The sequence below is a fragment of the Carassius carassius genome, chromosome 38 (assembly GCF_963082965.1).
Source record: "Carassius carassius chromosome 38, fCarCar2.1, whole genome shotgun sequence".
Lineage (NCBI taxonomy): Eukaryota > Metazoa > Chordata > Actinopteri > Cypriniformes > Cyprinidae > Carassius > Carassius carassius.
In genome coordinates this window covers 5,358,480-5,373,635 of record NC_081792.1, presented here as the reverse complement: position 1 = coordinate 5,373,635, position 15,156 = coordinate 5,358,480, and the positions used below count along the sequence as shown (strand labels likewise).

The 15,156-nt window shown below is 37.6% G+C and overlaps 1 protein-coding gene across 12 annotated transcripts; it reads left to right on the top strand.

Moving 5' to 3' along the window:
• Nucleotides 1–2,987: 2,987 nt before the first annotated feature.
• LOC132119174 (heterogeneous nuclear ribonucleoprotein A1-like) lies at nt 2,988–11,870 on the top strand. Of its 12 annotated transcripts, none has more exons than XM_059528955.1 (11): nt 2,988–3,145; nt 3,784–3,906; nt 3,989–4,135; nt 5,472–5,682; nt 5,775–5,867; nt 6,682–6,777; nt 7,554–7,619; nt 8,607–8,759; nt 8,881–8,991; nt 9,215–9,308; nt 11,737–11,870. In XM_059528955.1, exons 1-10 carry the CDS (start codon nt 3,134–3,136, stop codon nt 9,298–9,300), a joined length of 1,098 nt encoding a protein of 365 aa, XP_059384938.1. In that variant the 5' UTR covers nt 2,988–3,133; the 3' UTR covers nt 9,301–9,308; nt 11,737–11,870. The 12 variants fall into 12 exon arrangements, with proteins under 12 accessions (XP_059384938.1, XP_059384934.1, XP_059384931.1 ...); XM_059528951.1 differs by having other exon boundaries at nt 8,881–8,994; XM_059528948.1 differs by having other exon boundaries at nt 8,881–9,015.
• The last annotated feature ends 3,286 nt before the right edge of the window (nt 11,871–15,156 follow it).

The following is a 15,156-nucleotide window of genomic DNA, read 5'->3' as shown; positions in this document are numbered from 1 at the left end:
TCACATGTTCGCACATACATAAGTTCTTGCATAATTTTTTTCTTAGTTTTTCCCTTGATAATAGAAAATATGAGCTAGGCATCATGTATGACAGTCAAAAATCAGATATGAGCTACAAAATGACCAGATCCTGCCATTAGCTATATAGAAGACATATCTTGTATGTATAGGGCTTATATGTGGATATGAAGAAGCAATACAGGAGACCTATATTTCCTGTGAAGGAGTGGATGCCGAGTTGCCATATCCTTCATACTGATATTAATTATATTATTACATGATTTCTTGTTTGACTATTAATCAAGTTATGGCAAGAGTGTAATGTGTAACCTTATGTGCGCTTATGAGATATTAAAGAATCCTGTTCTACCCTGTATTTCTTTTCCTCAAGATTAATGGCCACATATTATGTGTGTGTATCCAACCGTAATGATAAGACACTCGCCAGTGCTAGAAAGCCTTGAGTTTTAGATAAGTTCTCTGTGTATGTGTGTTAGTATCTGTCTGTACAGGGAGAAGCTCAGACAGTCCCAGGACAAACGATCAACTGCCAGTGTCCAGCGGATCAGATATACGTCTTTGGAGAGTTTATCTAGGTTTTGGAACCAATCAGAATTTTGTTGACTTATGTATTGACGCAATTAGTATCCTCTGTCAGGGTATAACTGTGGTTGATTTTGAGTTGTACGGGGGCGGCCTACGAACTCTGTCGAGAGTATTGAAGCTGACTTCTGCTGATGAAACTGCAAACTATTTTCTTCAGTAAAATTATTATTATTAATTGAACTCATCTCTGACTCCTGGTCTTCATTGCCACATATCTGGTCATATTACCCCAACACCTGTATATGCACATATATGCACCTCAATTTTGCCTATATGTGGCATATATCCACACATAGGTTCTTTCCATGTGGGAATAATCACTTAAATGTAGCTTGCGCCAACAGTTGTACACAGAAGCAGTTCCAGGCTGATGATATATGAGGACAGCGTCTGCTGCGTTTCTGCGTGTGTCATTTCTGAGCTGAGCATGCGCAAAGCTGACCTCATACGTACTTTTTTTTATGGATGGGCACTTTTTCTTGAACTTCTTTTGGACTGAAGCAATGCAACACCCGATGACTGCATTATGCGCATACGCAATAAACCCTGGCAGGAAAATATGATGGGTAGGATAAAATGTCAGGACACTGGGTCAAAATTGGCTCCCAAATTTATTACATGACTGCCTACACCGTTATTTACAGAACCAATGGTTTTAGAGGGAATGTTGGCAAATGCAGGAGGACTAGAAAATCAACACATTGTTTGGGAATCATTTAACTTGAGAAAATGTTCCACCATCCAACATTTAACTTAAGCATTTAACATTAAACGATTGCAATTAAGCAATCAAACAATAAGATATTCATTTCTCATTCAAGAACCACTTTCAATGAAAAAACTTAAAACTTTCTTTTTTTATTATGTACAAATGTATTTATTTTTTAATTTACAGATGAACTAATATCTGACAATGATGGCACTATTTACTGCAAGCTATAATTGTAAAACTGAGTGAAAATAACTCAAAGACAGAAATATTCACTGGAACACACATTAGAATAAAATTAGGGAAGTCTCCGTCTCAGAGAGGAACAATGCATTTTAGTCATATGTTCTACACTGAATTTACTCTCTCCGCTCTCTGTCCCATTCTCTCTAAATCAAAGGAGTCTCATGCCTGCTGCATTGCTGCCGGGAATATGGGCTAACCATTCATAAAGGAGGTAAAACAGGCTCAGAAATGAGAGACATCCATTGCAGTTTGACAAGTTTTGAGGGTTTATGTTAGGTTATGCATTACAAGATATGAGATCCAGAGTGTTGCTAATAACAACAAGGTTAAGATAAGAAAACAACAGTCATAGATACAACAGATGCAAAGACAAAATCAGAAGTCTTTGGCCAAACAAATGGAATATTTCATGAATGCCACCAATTAGGATATATAGGCTTGATTATTACATTTGATTATTTATACAATTGCAAGAAAATAAAAAAGAATTACTGCAAGTTACTGTAGCTTGTCTAGGGTTGTCGACTTTCAGTTGAATTTGATATTTTTAAACCATCTATTTTTCATTTCAGTTTCTGTAGTTTTCAACCAAAGAAAGCTAAACATTTCCAGATGATTCTGTAAAAAGTATCAAATGTCAAAATAAATATTCTTCATTTGCAAAATGACCATTCAAAGCTGATATGAATGCCGCAGATGAATGTTTGGTTTAATCAATGTTTACGCTGCTGTAGTCTGTCCTGTAACTTTTTTCCCCATTAACAGAAGTTTATTTATGACATTGTTTTTGAAAGCATCCTCACTTTACAGCATTTTTACACTTGTGCCTAAAACCTTTCACAGTACTGGAGCTTTGCAGGTAGGTCTCTTGAAGCATCTTGGAGATATTGACAGTTCTTCAGGATTGAGTCTGTCTCAGTTTGTTCTGTTTCTTCATGTAATCTCAGTCAGACTGGATGAAGGTGAGATCAGATCTCTGTGTGCAGCACTGGCTGCTGTCAGACTCCTTGTGCAAACAAAAAATCTCACTGGATTATTACAATTAATGGCAAAAGAAATGTTTGCAAATGTAAGTGATATTTGAAAGACTTAAAGACACATGAAAGACTTAAAACCATGGCTTAAGAATTTTATACAGTGTATATTTGCAAAGGAAATGTAGAGCATGTATTAATAAATTGTATGAAATTTAGGGAAGAAAATAATTTCAAGCATATATTATCAAGACAGTATGGAAATTTGCAATTAAAGATATGTTAAAAATAAAAAAATAATAAACTGGATAAAAAATTGTCAAATAATTTTCAAATTCAAATATTTTTTTTTTTTTTTTTTGCAGGAAAAAAACATTTGTTTTTTACTGGCCTTTCGTTCATTTGTTGTTGGTCTTAAAATAATTTAAGAAGAGAAGAACAAAGCATTTTACACACTCCAACCCAATAGGTGGCAGTGTGCACCTTGAACGATAGTCTTTAACCCGTCACACCAACAGAAGAAGAAGAGGCTGCTGGCGCATGCGCAGTCGCTGCGAGATTCCGTGCGAGGACTGCTGTCAGTCACTGGGACACCGCCATGTCCAAAGAGGTAAAACAAACAAACAAAAGCCCCCAAAGATATATTGGTTGTACCATATAGATTGCATTTGAACTGTTACGTATATTATGATTGTTATGAAGTCAAGTGTAAAAGAGTGAGATTGTTTATTAAGAGAAATTGGCTGTTGGTAAAAGCGCCCGTTTCCTCTCGTTTTCGTCTCTTTTCTTTGTTCGCAGCAGAGGCTTGAATCGACACGAGCTCAAACGCAATTGCTTTGTTTGGAAATTTTTCAGCCCTTCATTTTGGGTTTATCTGGGCTTTCTTTGAGTAAATGTATTTTTCTGTCCTCTTTTTCTTTATTTATTTAATAAAAATGCATTTTATTTGTGGTGGCGCTGTAGGCCGCACTGTTGCAGACGCGCTTCTGCATCACAGATCGATCTGAGCGACACAGTATCGGCAGAGCTCGATAACATTGGCAGTTTTGATAGTGATGAATTAACGAAGTAGCTCAAAACTTGTTTTTCAGTGCTTTCTTAGTTTGTGTTATGCCATACTGATGCAGAGAACCCGCCTATAGATAATCAAATGTGCTTTTTCTGGTTGATTAGGTGCATGTATTTATTTTGAGCTGTATGTAAGGTTGGTATTTAGGATATTGATTTGAATGGTTTTGTTTCTCTCAGCAACAGACCCCCCGTGAGCCCGAGCAGCTCCGAAAACTGTTCATCGGGGGCCTCAGTTTCGAGACAACGGATGAGAGTCTAAGAGCCCACTTCGAGCAATGGGGGGCTCTTACAGACTGTGTGGTGAGTACAAAAGCATTCATTCACATGCTCTCGAAGCAGAGCGGGCTCTGAAACCAGCGGCTGACGTCTTTTCTGCTCCCAGGTGATGAGGGACCCCAACACCAAGAGGTCGAGGGGTTTCGGGTTTGTGACCTATAGTTCGGTGAATGAGGTGGATGCAGCGATGGACGCTCGTCCGCACAAAGTGGACGGAAGAGCTGTTGAACCCAAGAGGGCGGTGTCTAGAGAAGTAGGTGTTCATCAAACAGTGTTCCCTTTTTATCAAACCAAATTAACCTGTTAACTGTCACTGGCCCACCGGTGGGCCCACTTGCCATGACATGTTTTAAACATTAATATCTTATTCTGAACCTAAAGTGATCTTTACAAACTGTATATCATTGGAAAGCTTAAAGACTGTAGTTTTGATATTTGGTGACTGCTTATTTTATATTTAACAGAGCAACTACTTTATTAATATGCAAGAAGAGTACTCATCAGAGTCAGGGAGTGCGTTCTGACCTTGAAATAGTGATGCATAGATGAAGTCAAGAAAAATCTTTATTCATTTTCATGGAGAGTGTTTAAAAAGATAACATACATTGTATCTTTTGAGAAGAAAAGGGCTAAAAGTGTTTGGATATATAGAAAAAAAACAATAGATTATCCTTTTTTGATGTATTGTGAACTATAACGCAAGTCCAGGGTTCGCGTAGCATGACATTTCTGTGGTTGAATTGAAATCAAATACTGGCACACTGACCCTTAATACTTCTGATTGTGATGTCTACTTCATAAATTTTGAGAGAAGTATGGAAAAACATGTTTCAGGTCACTCAAACTATTTATGGAAATGAAGGCACCCTTAAATGGTCACTAATGGGGTTTGATGGTCATCTAGTGGAAACGCTTGGTACTACGCCCAAACTAAATCTCACTGAAAGCTCATTTTTTGAGAGATCAACCTCAAATTTGGAACATAACTTGTTCAGAATTTTGGTTTTGATTTTCTAGCAGATTTAGAGTAAAACCTGCTTTTGTAAAATATATATTTTATATGAAATATAAATATTTAAATTATTATATTTTATTAGGAATGGGCCTTTTCCGCAAATATCACATTTGAATATTTGAGCTCACAAAAAACGAATATTCGAATATCCGTTTATTTAAATTAAGTTTAATGAGACAGACGTTATTTTTCAGCAACATTTATTGTTTGTTTTAAATTCGAATATCATTTTTATTTATCGAATAATTAGAGCAGAACGAATATTCGAATGTCCGACTATCCGTACACACCCCTATATTTTATATTTTCATTTTTTCACTTCTACAATAGTCTGTTTTAAATAGAGACCAACCTTAAGTCCGTGGACCAAAGCATTCAAAATTTATAACAGTTTAAGTATGGAAATGTCATTTTCATGTCTATGCTCAAAAACAAGTTAACATGTTAAAATCTTTCTCCTATTTACCACTAGAGATTGTTGATATATTATCTTTTGATCGAGTGATATTTGCGAATGGATCATTATTATAATTTTTTTTGGATGTTGCAATAATTGCTCGTGCGCTGATTCCAGGACTCGTCCAGACCAGGCGCTCACTCCACTGTTAAAAAGATGTTTGTGGGCGGAATCAAAGAAGACACGGATGAGGAACATCTGCGCGAGTATTTCACCCAGTTTGGTAAAATAGAGGAGGTGAACATCATGACTGAGAAGAACAGTGATAAGAGGAGGGGCTTCGCCTTCATAACATTTGATGACCATGATGCTGTTGACAGGATTGTCAGTAAGTCACTGCCACTCATTTGTGTCCACTATCTATAGCAGTGTGTTTCTTTTAACATTGTTATCATGTTTTCTTCTTCATTTAACCCACAGTACAGAAATACCACACAGTGAATGGACACAACTGTGAAGTCAGGAAAGCTCTCTCCAGAGAGGAAATGAACAGGGTGTCGGTTAATCAACGAGGTAATTATCACACATTGAAAACGGAATGCATTAGTAGGACCCTATGATTTCCGCGATGTATGAAATGCGAAGGGAATCGCGGGATCCAGTCATAAACATGGAATTTACAGTTTAACGTGGAATGTCACGGAATTTGTCAAATTTTGAATGAATTAATCAAAAGTAGGTCATTACACTTTACATCAAATCGCGATATGGACTAATATCTGTAAATATTAAGCCAGAAAAGTCTTATTTAAATATGAATCCTGCATGTTCTGCGTGTCTGTGTTAATGAATGGAGCAGAAGCGCGGCTTCATTACACACACTGAAGCACGCGTGACGTTCGCGGTGATTTCATCGTCTGCCATCTCACTAAATAAGGATGTGAACACGTGAACAACATCTGCAGAACTGCTCTGACAGTCACTTCATGTGCATTTAACCGTTTGATTCGACTAAAACGTCACATCACACGTCATCACGTTCACGTTAAGCCGACAAAATAAAAGTCCGGTTTATTTGAAAGACAAGTATCTGCTAGAAATCTATTACTATTGTTCAGCAGAATGTAAATGGACTACTGCTACTAAAATGAAACAAACATTATTTTCTTAAGGAATAACCACACAACATTTTTTCCATATTTTATTTTTAATAGTAAATCATCTTTGTCGGAAAAAACTGAATTTTGGGGAAAATAAAACTGATTTCATAGGGCCCTACAATAGCCTAAAATGGATCACAGAATCATTTTTGTCCTTTGCATTTGTTGCATAGCTCTTTGAAGTTCTGAAGTGTAAAAATAACCTTTTCATATAACCCTTCTTATAGGTGGGCGAGGAGGAGGAGGTGGTGGAGGAGGAGGAGGAGGTAGCGGTGGCGGCGGTGGTGGAAACTTTGGCAGAGGTGGAGGTGGAGGCTATGGAGGTGCAGTTTTGCATATTATGTTTTTATTTTTGTTTTATAGTTTGTGGTGGTCTGTAACTTTTTTTTGTCCCCCAGTCCTTACCTTATTAAACACAACATTTTTAAGATTATCCAGACTTATGGACATCCTCAAATGTGAAGAATTGTATCCATACCCAAGTAGTTAAAGTAATCCTAAGGGCTGAGACTATAAATCGATGCAGAATCGATTCGTGGATCGATTCTTAGATTTTCCGAATGCATCGCGATTCCTCTGGAGTCGATTCTGAGCCTAGATTTTAACAGCAGATGGATCTAATCTAGTTTTTATCTGCACGCTTAAATGCTCATGAAGAAGAGTGCTAAAGAGTGCTTGTGTGTTTGGCTGAGTCATGTAATTTCACTTCATCTTAAAATGCTTTTATGATGCAAGATTAATGTAAACAGCCTACTGTGAACACCTTTGTAATTCGCTTCAACCTTTTTGAATTTTATGAATGATTATTTTAGGTTCAGGTGTCTGTAAGGATTTGGAAACGAGCAGAGTACAGGTGTTTCTAAAGCATGCAGTGCCATCTGCTGTTCAAAACTAAGCTCAGAATCGAGATGTATTCGGAAAATCTCAGAAACGATGCATCGATTTATTTTCCCAGACCTAATATTTCATGGAGTTATTGGAAATTATTATTTGGGTTGCAAGGACAAATTCAATGACACACTGACCCACCTTTTGGAGAACTACTGGTCAACGGTGTTCCTTATGAGTTTTTAACTTGGAACTGCGTTTCCTTTTGTAGGTGGATATGGAGGAGGAAGAGGTGGTTACGGTGGAGGTGATGGATATAATGGCTACGGAGGGAATGGTATATACTAAGGCCCAATCCCAATTCTATTTTATACCTCTTCCCCTACCCCTCCGCCTACAAATATTCCCCTAAGGATTGGGACACCACTACCATGACGTCACACGCCATCATTCGTCGTCTAGCTCTAACAATACACACATATACTGGTGTGCATTTGAGCCTTTAATTATCGTTCTGTATTAATGAGCTGCTTACTGACACACACACATACCGGAAATCGCGGAGCTCACACATCCAGGAGAAAATAAGCTTGTCAACGCTGCCCCACGACTTTTATTCAATAGTTTAAATACTGAATTGCTACATTATATGTTCCAGCGACGAGAGGATACAATCGCTGTTTTTACGTAAACTCACTCTAAAAAGATAAACGCACAGACGCGATTACACGCAACTTCCATTTCTTTCTCTCTCTCTCTTTCTCAGTATTTGAGAAAATGGTTTAGCGATTTTTAAATTATTGGGGGGATTAGCCCCCATCAATGTCTACAGCAGTTATCTCCCTGATCAGACATATGCTGTGGCACTATCGTGCAGTCTGTAATGATATGACGTTAGCAAATATTAGCGATTTTTTGCAAACATTTCTTTGAGTAACATGACGTTAATATGAACTCACAATTGAATGGAACATAAAACAAATGATTACTTTTCGTTAAAATCTTTATTTATGCCAAAAAAGCTTATATTTATGTGTCTTTTTGTTCGCTGTTGCAGCCCTGTGCCGAGATAATTCATACCCCTTCGTTTGAAGTGTGGTCCTGAAAAATCTTCGTTTGAAGGGCTACCCCTCCAACAAAAAGAGAATCGAGACACCCCTACCCCTCCGTTTCGCGCGTTCACGTGAAGGGGTAGGGGTGTCTCGAAGGGGAAGGGCTAAGGGGTAGAATTGGGATTGGGCCTAAGCCTTTAAGAATGTGATTCACATGACATTTGATCATTCAACAGTGTCTCCATGATGTTTATCTCCCATCTTTTTATCAGGTGGCTATGGTGGAGGTGGACCTAATTACGGAGGCAACCGTGGTTATGGTGGCGGCGGAGGTGGTGGTGGCTATGGAAACCAGGGTGGAGGCTACAGTGGCGGCGGTGGCTATGATAACTATAACAGTGGTGGTGGAGGCAACTTCGGAGGAGGTCAGTTACCTTGTGTTACAGTGCTCTTATTTTTGTTCTCCTAGGTTTAGAGTCATAGGATATGCAGGTGAAGTTCTCCAACCGTTGTGCTTCTGTAGCAAATAACGCTGAAGTTTTGCAGGCAACTTCGGAGGTGGCGGGGGCTACAACGACTTCGGCAGCTACAACAATCAATCTTCCTCTAACTACGGCCCGATGAAGGGAGGAAACTATGGAGGTGGTGGAAGGAGCGGTGGTGGTGGAGGCCCATACGGCGGTGAGTGAACATTGCAGTGTTGTATGTGGTATTAGATCATTATGAACAGTCTCCATTCCACTAAGGCTCTTTTGGACATTGAAAAGTTTGACTATGAAACGCGGCAGTTCAGGAACTATTTTAACTGAAATATGTAGTATATGAACTTTTGCAGATGCCACAGCTTTTGTGTCACATCTCAATCACGGTTCTTTTGTAGGTGGTTATGGAGGAGGCTCTGGTGGTGGTTATGGAGGAGGCTCTGGTGGTGGTTATGGAGGAGGCTCTGGTGGGCGAAGGTTTTAGATTCCAGGGTAAGAATTGCCCCACGTATGGAAGAGGGCTCTGAAGCTAGCCATTGGGTTGTTTTTAGCTCAACTCATAAGATCCGAAACCTATGCAAATGTTATTCCGTTGCTAATGTTACTCTTCAATTAGTCAGTAAATGAGTAAAACTATTGAGTTTTCAGTGCAGGGGATCCAGCAGCAAACCTTCAAATCTAATAAAGCTAAGATCCAGTATCAAAAGACGAATGTTGATTTTTGAGTTGCTCTCCAAAGCTTCTGGCTGCAGCACATGCAAGCTCATCCTCATTGTCCTAACCAAGCAGTCTTAGCTGACCTGAAGGTTTGCTTCTGTGCTACTACTACTCATTCCCCTCCAGTTCAGCTCTTGATAAAGACAAAGCAAGGTTGCAAAGTGTAACTGAATGTATGTTCCGTATTGTCCAACAGGCCACAGTACTTAGAGGAGAGCCAGAGAGAGATGACAGGGAAAGGAGAGAAGCAAGCAGGTTTACACCTAGATCTGCCCAGCCAAGCAGTGTGGTGGCAATATTAACGTCTGCCATGCGAAGAGAACGTGTTCAATAGGGGAGGAAAATCATGTGGGAATGAGGGTGGGGGGTGGTTGTTGTGTGAAGGTGTAAAAAAAAAAAAAAAAAAAAAACGTTTTAAAAATTTATTAGTTTGTAGTTTTCCCTTTTTTGTCTGTGAAGTGCAAAGCATTCCAATGAGATTTTATGCAGGGTTTAATTGTTGTGTTGGCTTTTCTCTTGAACCAGTAGGGTGTCTTTCTTTTTTCTTTTTTTTTTATGTGAACAGTCACCAATCAAGATTAAATAAACCGCTCCAGTTTTTTTATTTAATTGTTTTCGTCAGTGTTTTGATTTGGTAAATTCAATTGTGAGTACCTGCCCGGTTGCATGAATGACTGATGACAGACCCACAGCATGTTCTGATAGATTTGTAGATTTCAAGCTTTACCCTAAAGTCACTTTGACCTTTGGTTAAAGCATTAAAGAGGTACTCCACCCAAAAATTACAATTTTGTCATTATTCACTTACCGTTTCGAACCTGTAAAAGCTTCATTAATTTTCGGAAAACAACTTAAAATATTTGGGATGAATCCCGGGAGGCTTGTGACTGTCCCATAGACTGCCTAGTAACGTACACTCAAGTTCCAGAAAAGTATAAAAAGCATGGTCCGAATAGTCCATCTGCCATCAGTGGTTCAACCGTAACGTTATGAAGCGACGAGAGTACTTTCTGACACAGAAGAGCATAAGCTACCTGTGTTCAGCTCATTTTCTCCAAAACGGTGCTACAGTGATGTGGAGAGACACAGAGGAGACAAATAGTTGAATAAAGTTATTTTTGTTTTATTCGCATACCAAAAGTATTCTCGTCGATTCATAACGTTACGGTTCAACCACTGATGGATGACTGATGGACTTTTCTGACGATGTTTTTCATACTTTTCTGGACCTTGAGTGTTATTTACTTGGCAGTCTATTGGACAGTCACAAGTCTCCTGGTTTTCATCCAAAATATCGGCTGTAGCTTTTACAGGTTTGGAACGACATGGGGGTAAGTGATTAATGACATAATTTTCATTTTAGGGTGAAGTATCCATTTAACGAGCCTTGATTACTGGATAATTAATGTTACATTGGTTTGTATTTACTTACTAATGTAAATTGCCTGGAAAGAAATCCAAGATATATTAATATCAACAAAACTTTAATTAGCTTGTTCATTTATATTCACAATTGGGCCTAGCACTCATCCTGGTGTTTGTGTATTTTGCAACATATGGGTAGCACATAGTTCATCTTTTGGACAAGTGATGTTTCTTTGTTGGAGTTCCACTGAGGAATGGAATCCATAAGAGGATTTTTAGCAACTCTGAAGGCAATCTTGCACGTAAGCGGTCAGACTATCTGATGAAGTGCCAGCAAAGATTCTAGCCATCGGGAGGAGCCAGCTTAAAGGCTAGCCAAAGAGAAGAGACTGTTGAGAAGCGGTCCATCGAAGAAAGGCTAGCCATTGGGATGAGCCAGCTGAGAGGCTAGCTTATTGGAATCGCCAGCAGTCTTATTGAGAACAGATGATTGGTCTTGTGAGACTAGCGAGAAACAGCTACCAAAGTAAGGTATTTAACTTACCAGACTGGTAGGTAAGAGGAGAATTTTAGTTTTCTTTCATGTGAATTAAAGAGATTAAAGCAGTTTAAAGCTTTTGTTGCTTGGTTGTTTTCGTGGTTGTGGTGAAAACATGAGTGCCGAACTATCACAGTGAGCAAGTTTTCAACTGTGTTTTAAGTAAAGTTCGGTATCTAATTATATGTTGTAAAAGTAGTCTTTTGTGTCAGTGGTGCATGAGATACTTTCTGTGCTTGGCTACATGTCTATGTGTTTCTCTCATTATTTTGGTTTTAAGTCAATTCATTCTTTTTGTAGGAGTATAAACTGGTGGACAGTTTGACTGTGACAGTAACCGCCAATACAAATGGCTGGTGATCTCGAAGGTGAGATTTGATTTGGTTATTTTAAAATACTTTTTCCAAGTTGGTTCTTCAATTATTATTGTCTTTACTTCTCTTTAATTTTTAATTAATTTACCATTTTATCCACGTTGGCAGATGGTCAGAATATTTGAGTTGGTAAGATATGTTTTAAATTAATTGAAAGTGTCTGTTTTAAATGTCATTTTGCATTGGTAACCCTGTTAAAACAGTTTTTCTCTTGGTTTCCCCCACAGATTGTCAGAGCGGAGGATCAAACACCAAGCAATAGCTGCTGGACAGCATTAGAAATGTTTTACCTTTTTTTTTTTTTTTTTTTTAAGTCATTTTTACAATGTTTTAATAAAAAATATGACCAAGTATGGGATGAAATGCTTTATTTACCAATGCTGTGATTTTACAGCTTGTATTTCATGATTTCTCTTGTCAGCTTAGATTGAAAGCAATATAACAGGCCATAGAAAAATTGATCAATGTGGTTAAACCAATCAAGTGATAAAGGGTCTGTTCCTTATTTCAAAAGATCAGTCAAGGTGTCTGAGAAATGTGAACAATAAAATATATTTAGAATTGTTTAAATGAACATTTGGATGCAAAGCTCAGTATCACTAGATGAACAAAATAGATCAGATACTGTAGATGCGCATTGTGGATAAGCCTGGCAGACAATAGTGGACCGATTGAATGCGGAAGGAGTCCAAATAACCTGTGTCCCACTGAAGCCATCATTACAATTCAAGGAGTTTCTTGTCATTTCCACAAATTAACAGTTGGACACTGCCTTAAATGTGACCAGTGATGACCCAATTTTGGAAGCAACTACCTCATCAGTAGAACGCTGGACATTTTTACCCATCTCAATGATTGGCAGAATAAATATTCTAAAAATGAATATACTTCCAATTTTTCTCTATTTGTTTCAAAATATTCCCCTACCCCCTCACTCATCTTTGTTTACTAGAATCAAGAAATTGTTTACTAACTTTATTTGGCAAAATAAACGTCCCAGGCTACGTTTATCTTTATTATACCTACCATTTGATCGAGGAGGACTTAAATGTCCAAACATCCAGTGGTATTACTGGGCAGCCCAATTGCGTACAATCATGTTTATTTCTCATCTGAAAGCCCTCCTGCTTGGATGGATTTGGAATCATGCTCTATTACTCCAAGGTTACCGCTGCACTTATACTTGTATTCGGCAGATTACAAATACCTAAGAAAAAACACAGACAACCCTATTGTATTGAACAAGATTAATATCTGGTTCGATTCTTGTAAATATTTGAACATAAACCCCTTATGGTCACGTTTCAGTCCAATTTGGGGTAATGTTAATTTTAAACCAGGGAAATGTGATGCAGGGTTTCAGATATGGGCTGAAAAAGGGTTAAGGAAAGTGCAAGATTTGTACAATGAGGATGAAGTATTCATGTCCTATGCAGAATTATCAACCAAATATGGCCTAACAAAGACACATTTTTTCAAATATCTGCAAATTAGAAGCTTTGTATCCTCATCTCAAAATCATTCATTAGATATTCCTGTCATCTCCCCATTAGAAGCAGCAATTATAGGTCACTGCTATGACAAAGGTTCAATTTCCTCTTTGTATGAACTGTTTGTATCTGGGTCTAATAAATCCTCAGAATCTAAACTAAGTTTATGGAAAGAAGATATAAATGATGATATATCTCTAGAGGATTGGAATGAGGCATGAAGGAAGGCTCAGATACAGTCAACAGTAGCTTGAAACTCATACAATATAAATGGCTGATGCGAACATATATAACTCCGGCTATGTTGCACAAGTTTAATGATAATATTCCTGATACCTGTATAAAGTGTAATGTGGCAAAAGGTACACTGTACCACTGCATATGGGAATGCGAGAAAGTGAAGTCTTTTTGGCAAAGTATAATTGATTTGATTGACCAAATTCTGTCAAAGAAATTACCACTGGATCCTAAGCTTTTTATTTTGGGTATATATCCTGTAAGTCCTCTCTTACAAGGTAAAGAGGTCAGATTCATTGAAATGTGTATTTTACAAGCTAAACAAATAATTGCTCTTAATTGGAAAAATATTAATGAGCCGAGAATTGAAAAGTGGATCAAAGAAATGGCGTCAAACATGTCAATGGAAAAGATCACGTATATCGTCAAAAAGAAACAAAATGTTTTTGAAGATGCCTGGAGACCTTTTACTAATTTCTTGAGGCACAATGTTGATATCCTGCTACAAACTCTGAGGGAGTAGTGTATTATGATCTTTATAGACTTGGGAAACACTCTTTATTTGATTTAGGTATCTTTAAAATTTTAATTAATTTAATTTAATTTTTTTTTTTTTTTTTTTATTAATAATTCATTTTATTTTATTTTTTGTTTGGGGATGGGGGGATGGGTGGGAGAATAGGGTGTAAAATGTTTGCTGTATTTACATGATTGTTACTATATGTGTAATCTGCTGTATTGTGCAAACTGAAAAAGGAAATAAATATATTGTAAAAAAAAAAAAAAATGTGACCAGTGGACATTCATGTTACTCATGCAAACACATTTATGATTAACTGCAAACACATCCATTATGCGCATCTACAGTAGCCTATTTTATTTATTTTGTTCATCTATTTAATCCATCTCATCTATCTCTTTTATCTATTTTTATGTAGCTTTTTTTCTATCTAATTGATTTGATCTAATCTATAATCTGAAACAAAACTTTCTCTTTGTTTTGTTATAGCAGCTGTATTTGCCTTTTTACATATTATATGTTTCACCTCTTCATATGTTTCCATTAGAAACTGTTGCTCAGTTGGCAAGAATTATGGAGCACTGGTTTTATCCATTTTTGCATCATTGATACTGTGATCGATCCCGTGGTCTGTTTAAGAATGCTGTGAACGTGCACTTATCACAACTATCTACACCAGGCTTAAGATAGCTGCACATTCTCATCCTGGCTCAGCAAATGTAACAGACTAAGCCAGGCTGCGCTGATTAAACTAGGTCAAGCTGCACCTTTTCTGTGATCTTGAACTTCTTCTACTTTTGTGCAATGCCCCAGATATTAAGTAACTAATTTTACTTGCCATTATACAAATGAATATACATGTATCAAAAGTACTATTTTCCAGTCCTGTTCTATATTGAAGTAATTGCCATTAACTTTAATGCATGCAGTTATGAATGAATGCTGTTGTTCATTCCTCTCGGTTTTTCCATATGCTTGGTGTTTCTGTATGACCCTCCTCTTACAGGAGGCTGAAACCAGATTCCTCATCTGGGAAAGTTGCTAAAATAACAATCAACGCAGGCTTGTTGCCGTAAATGTTATTACGTGGCTATAGGCA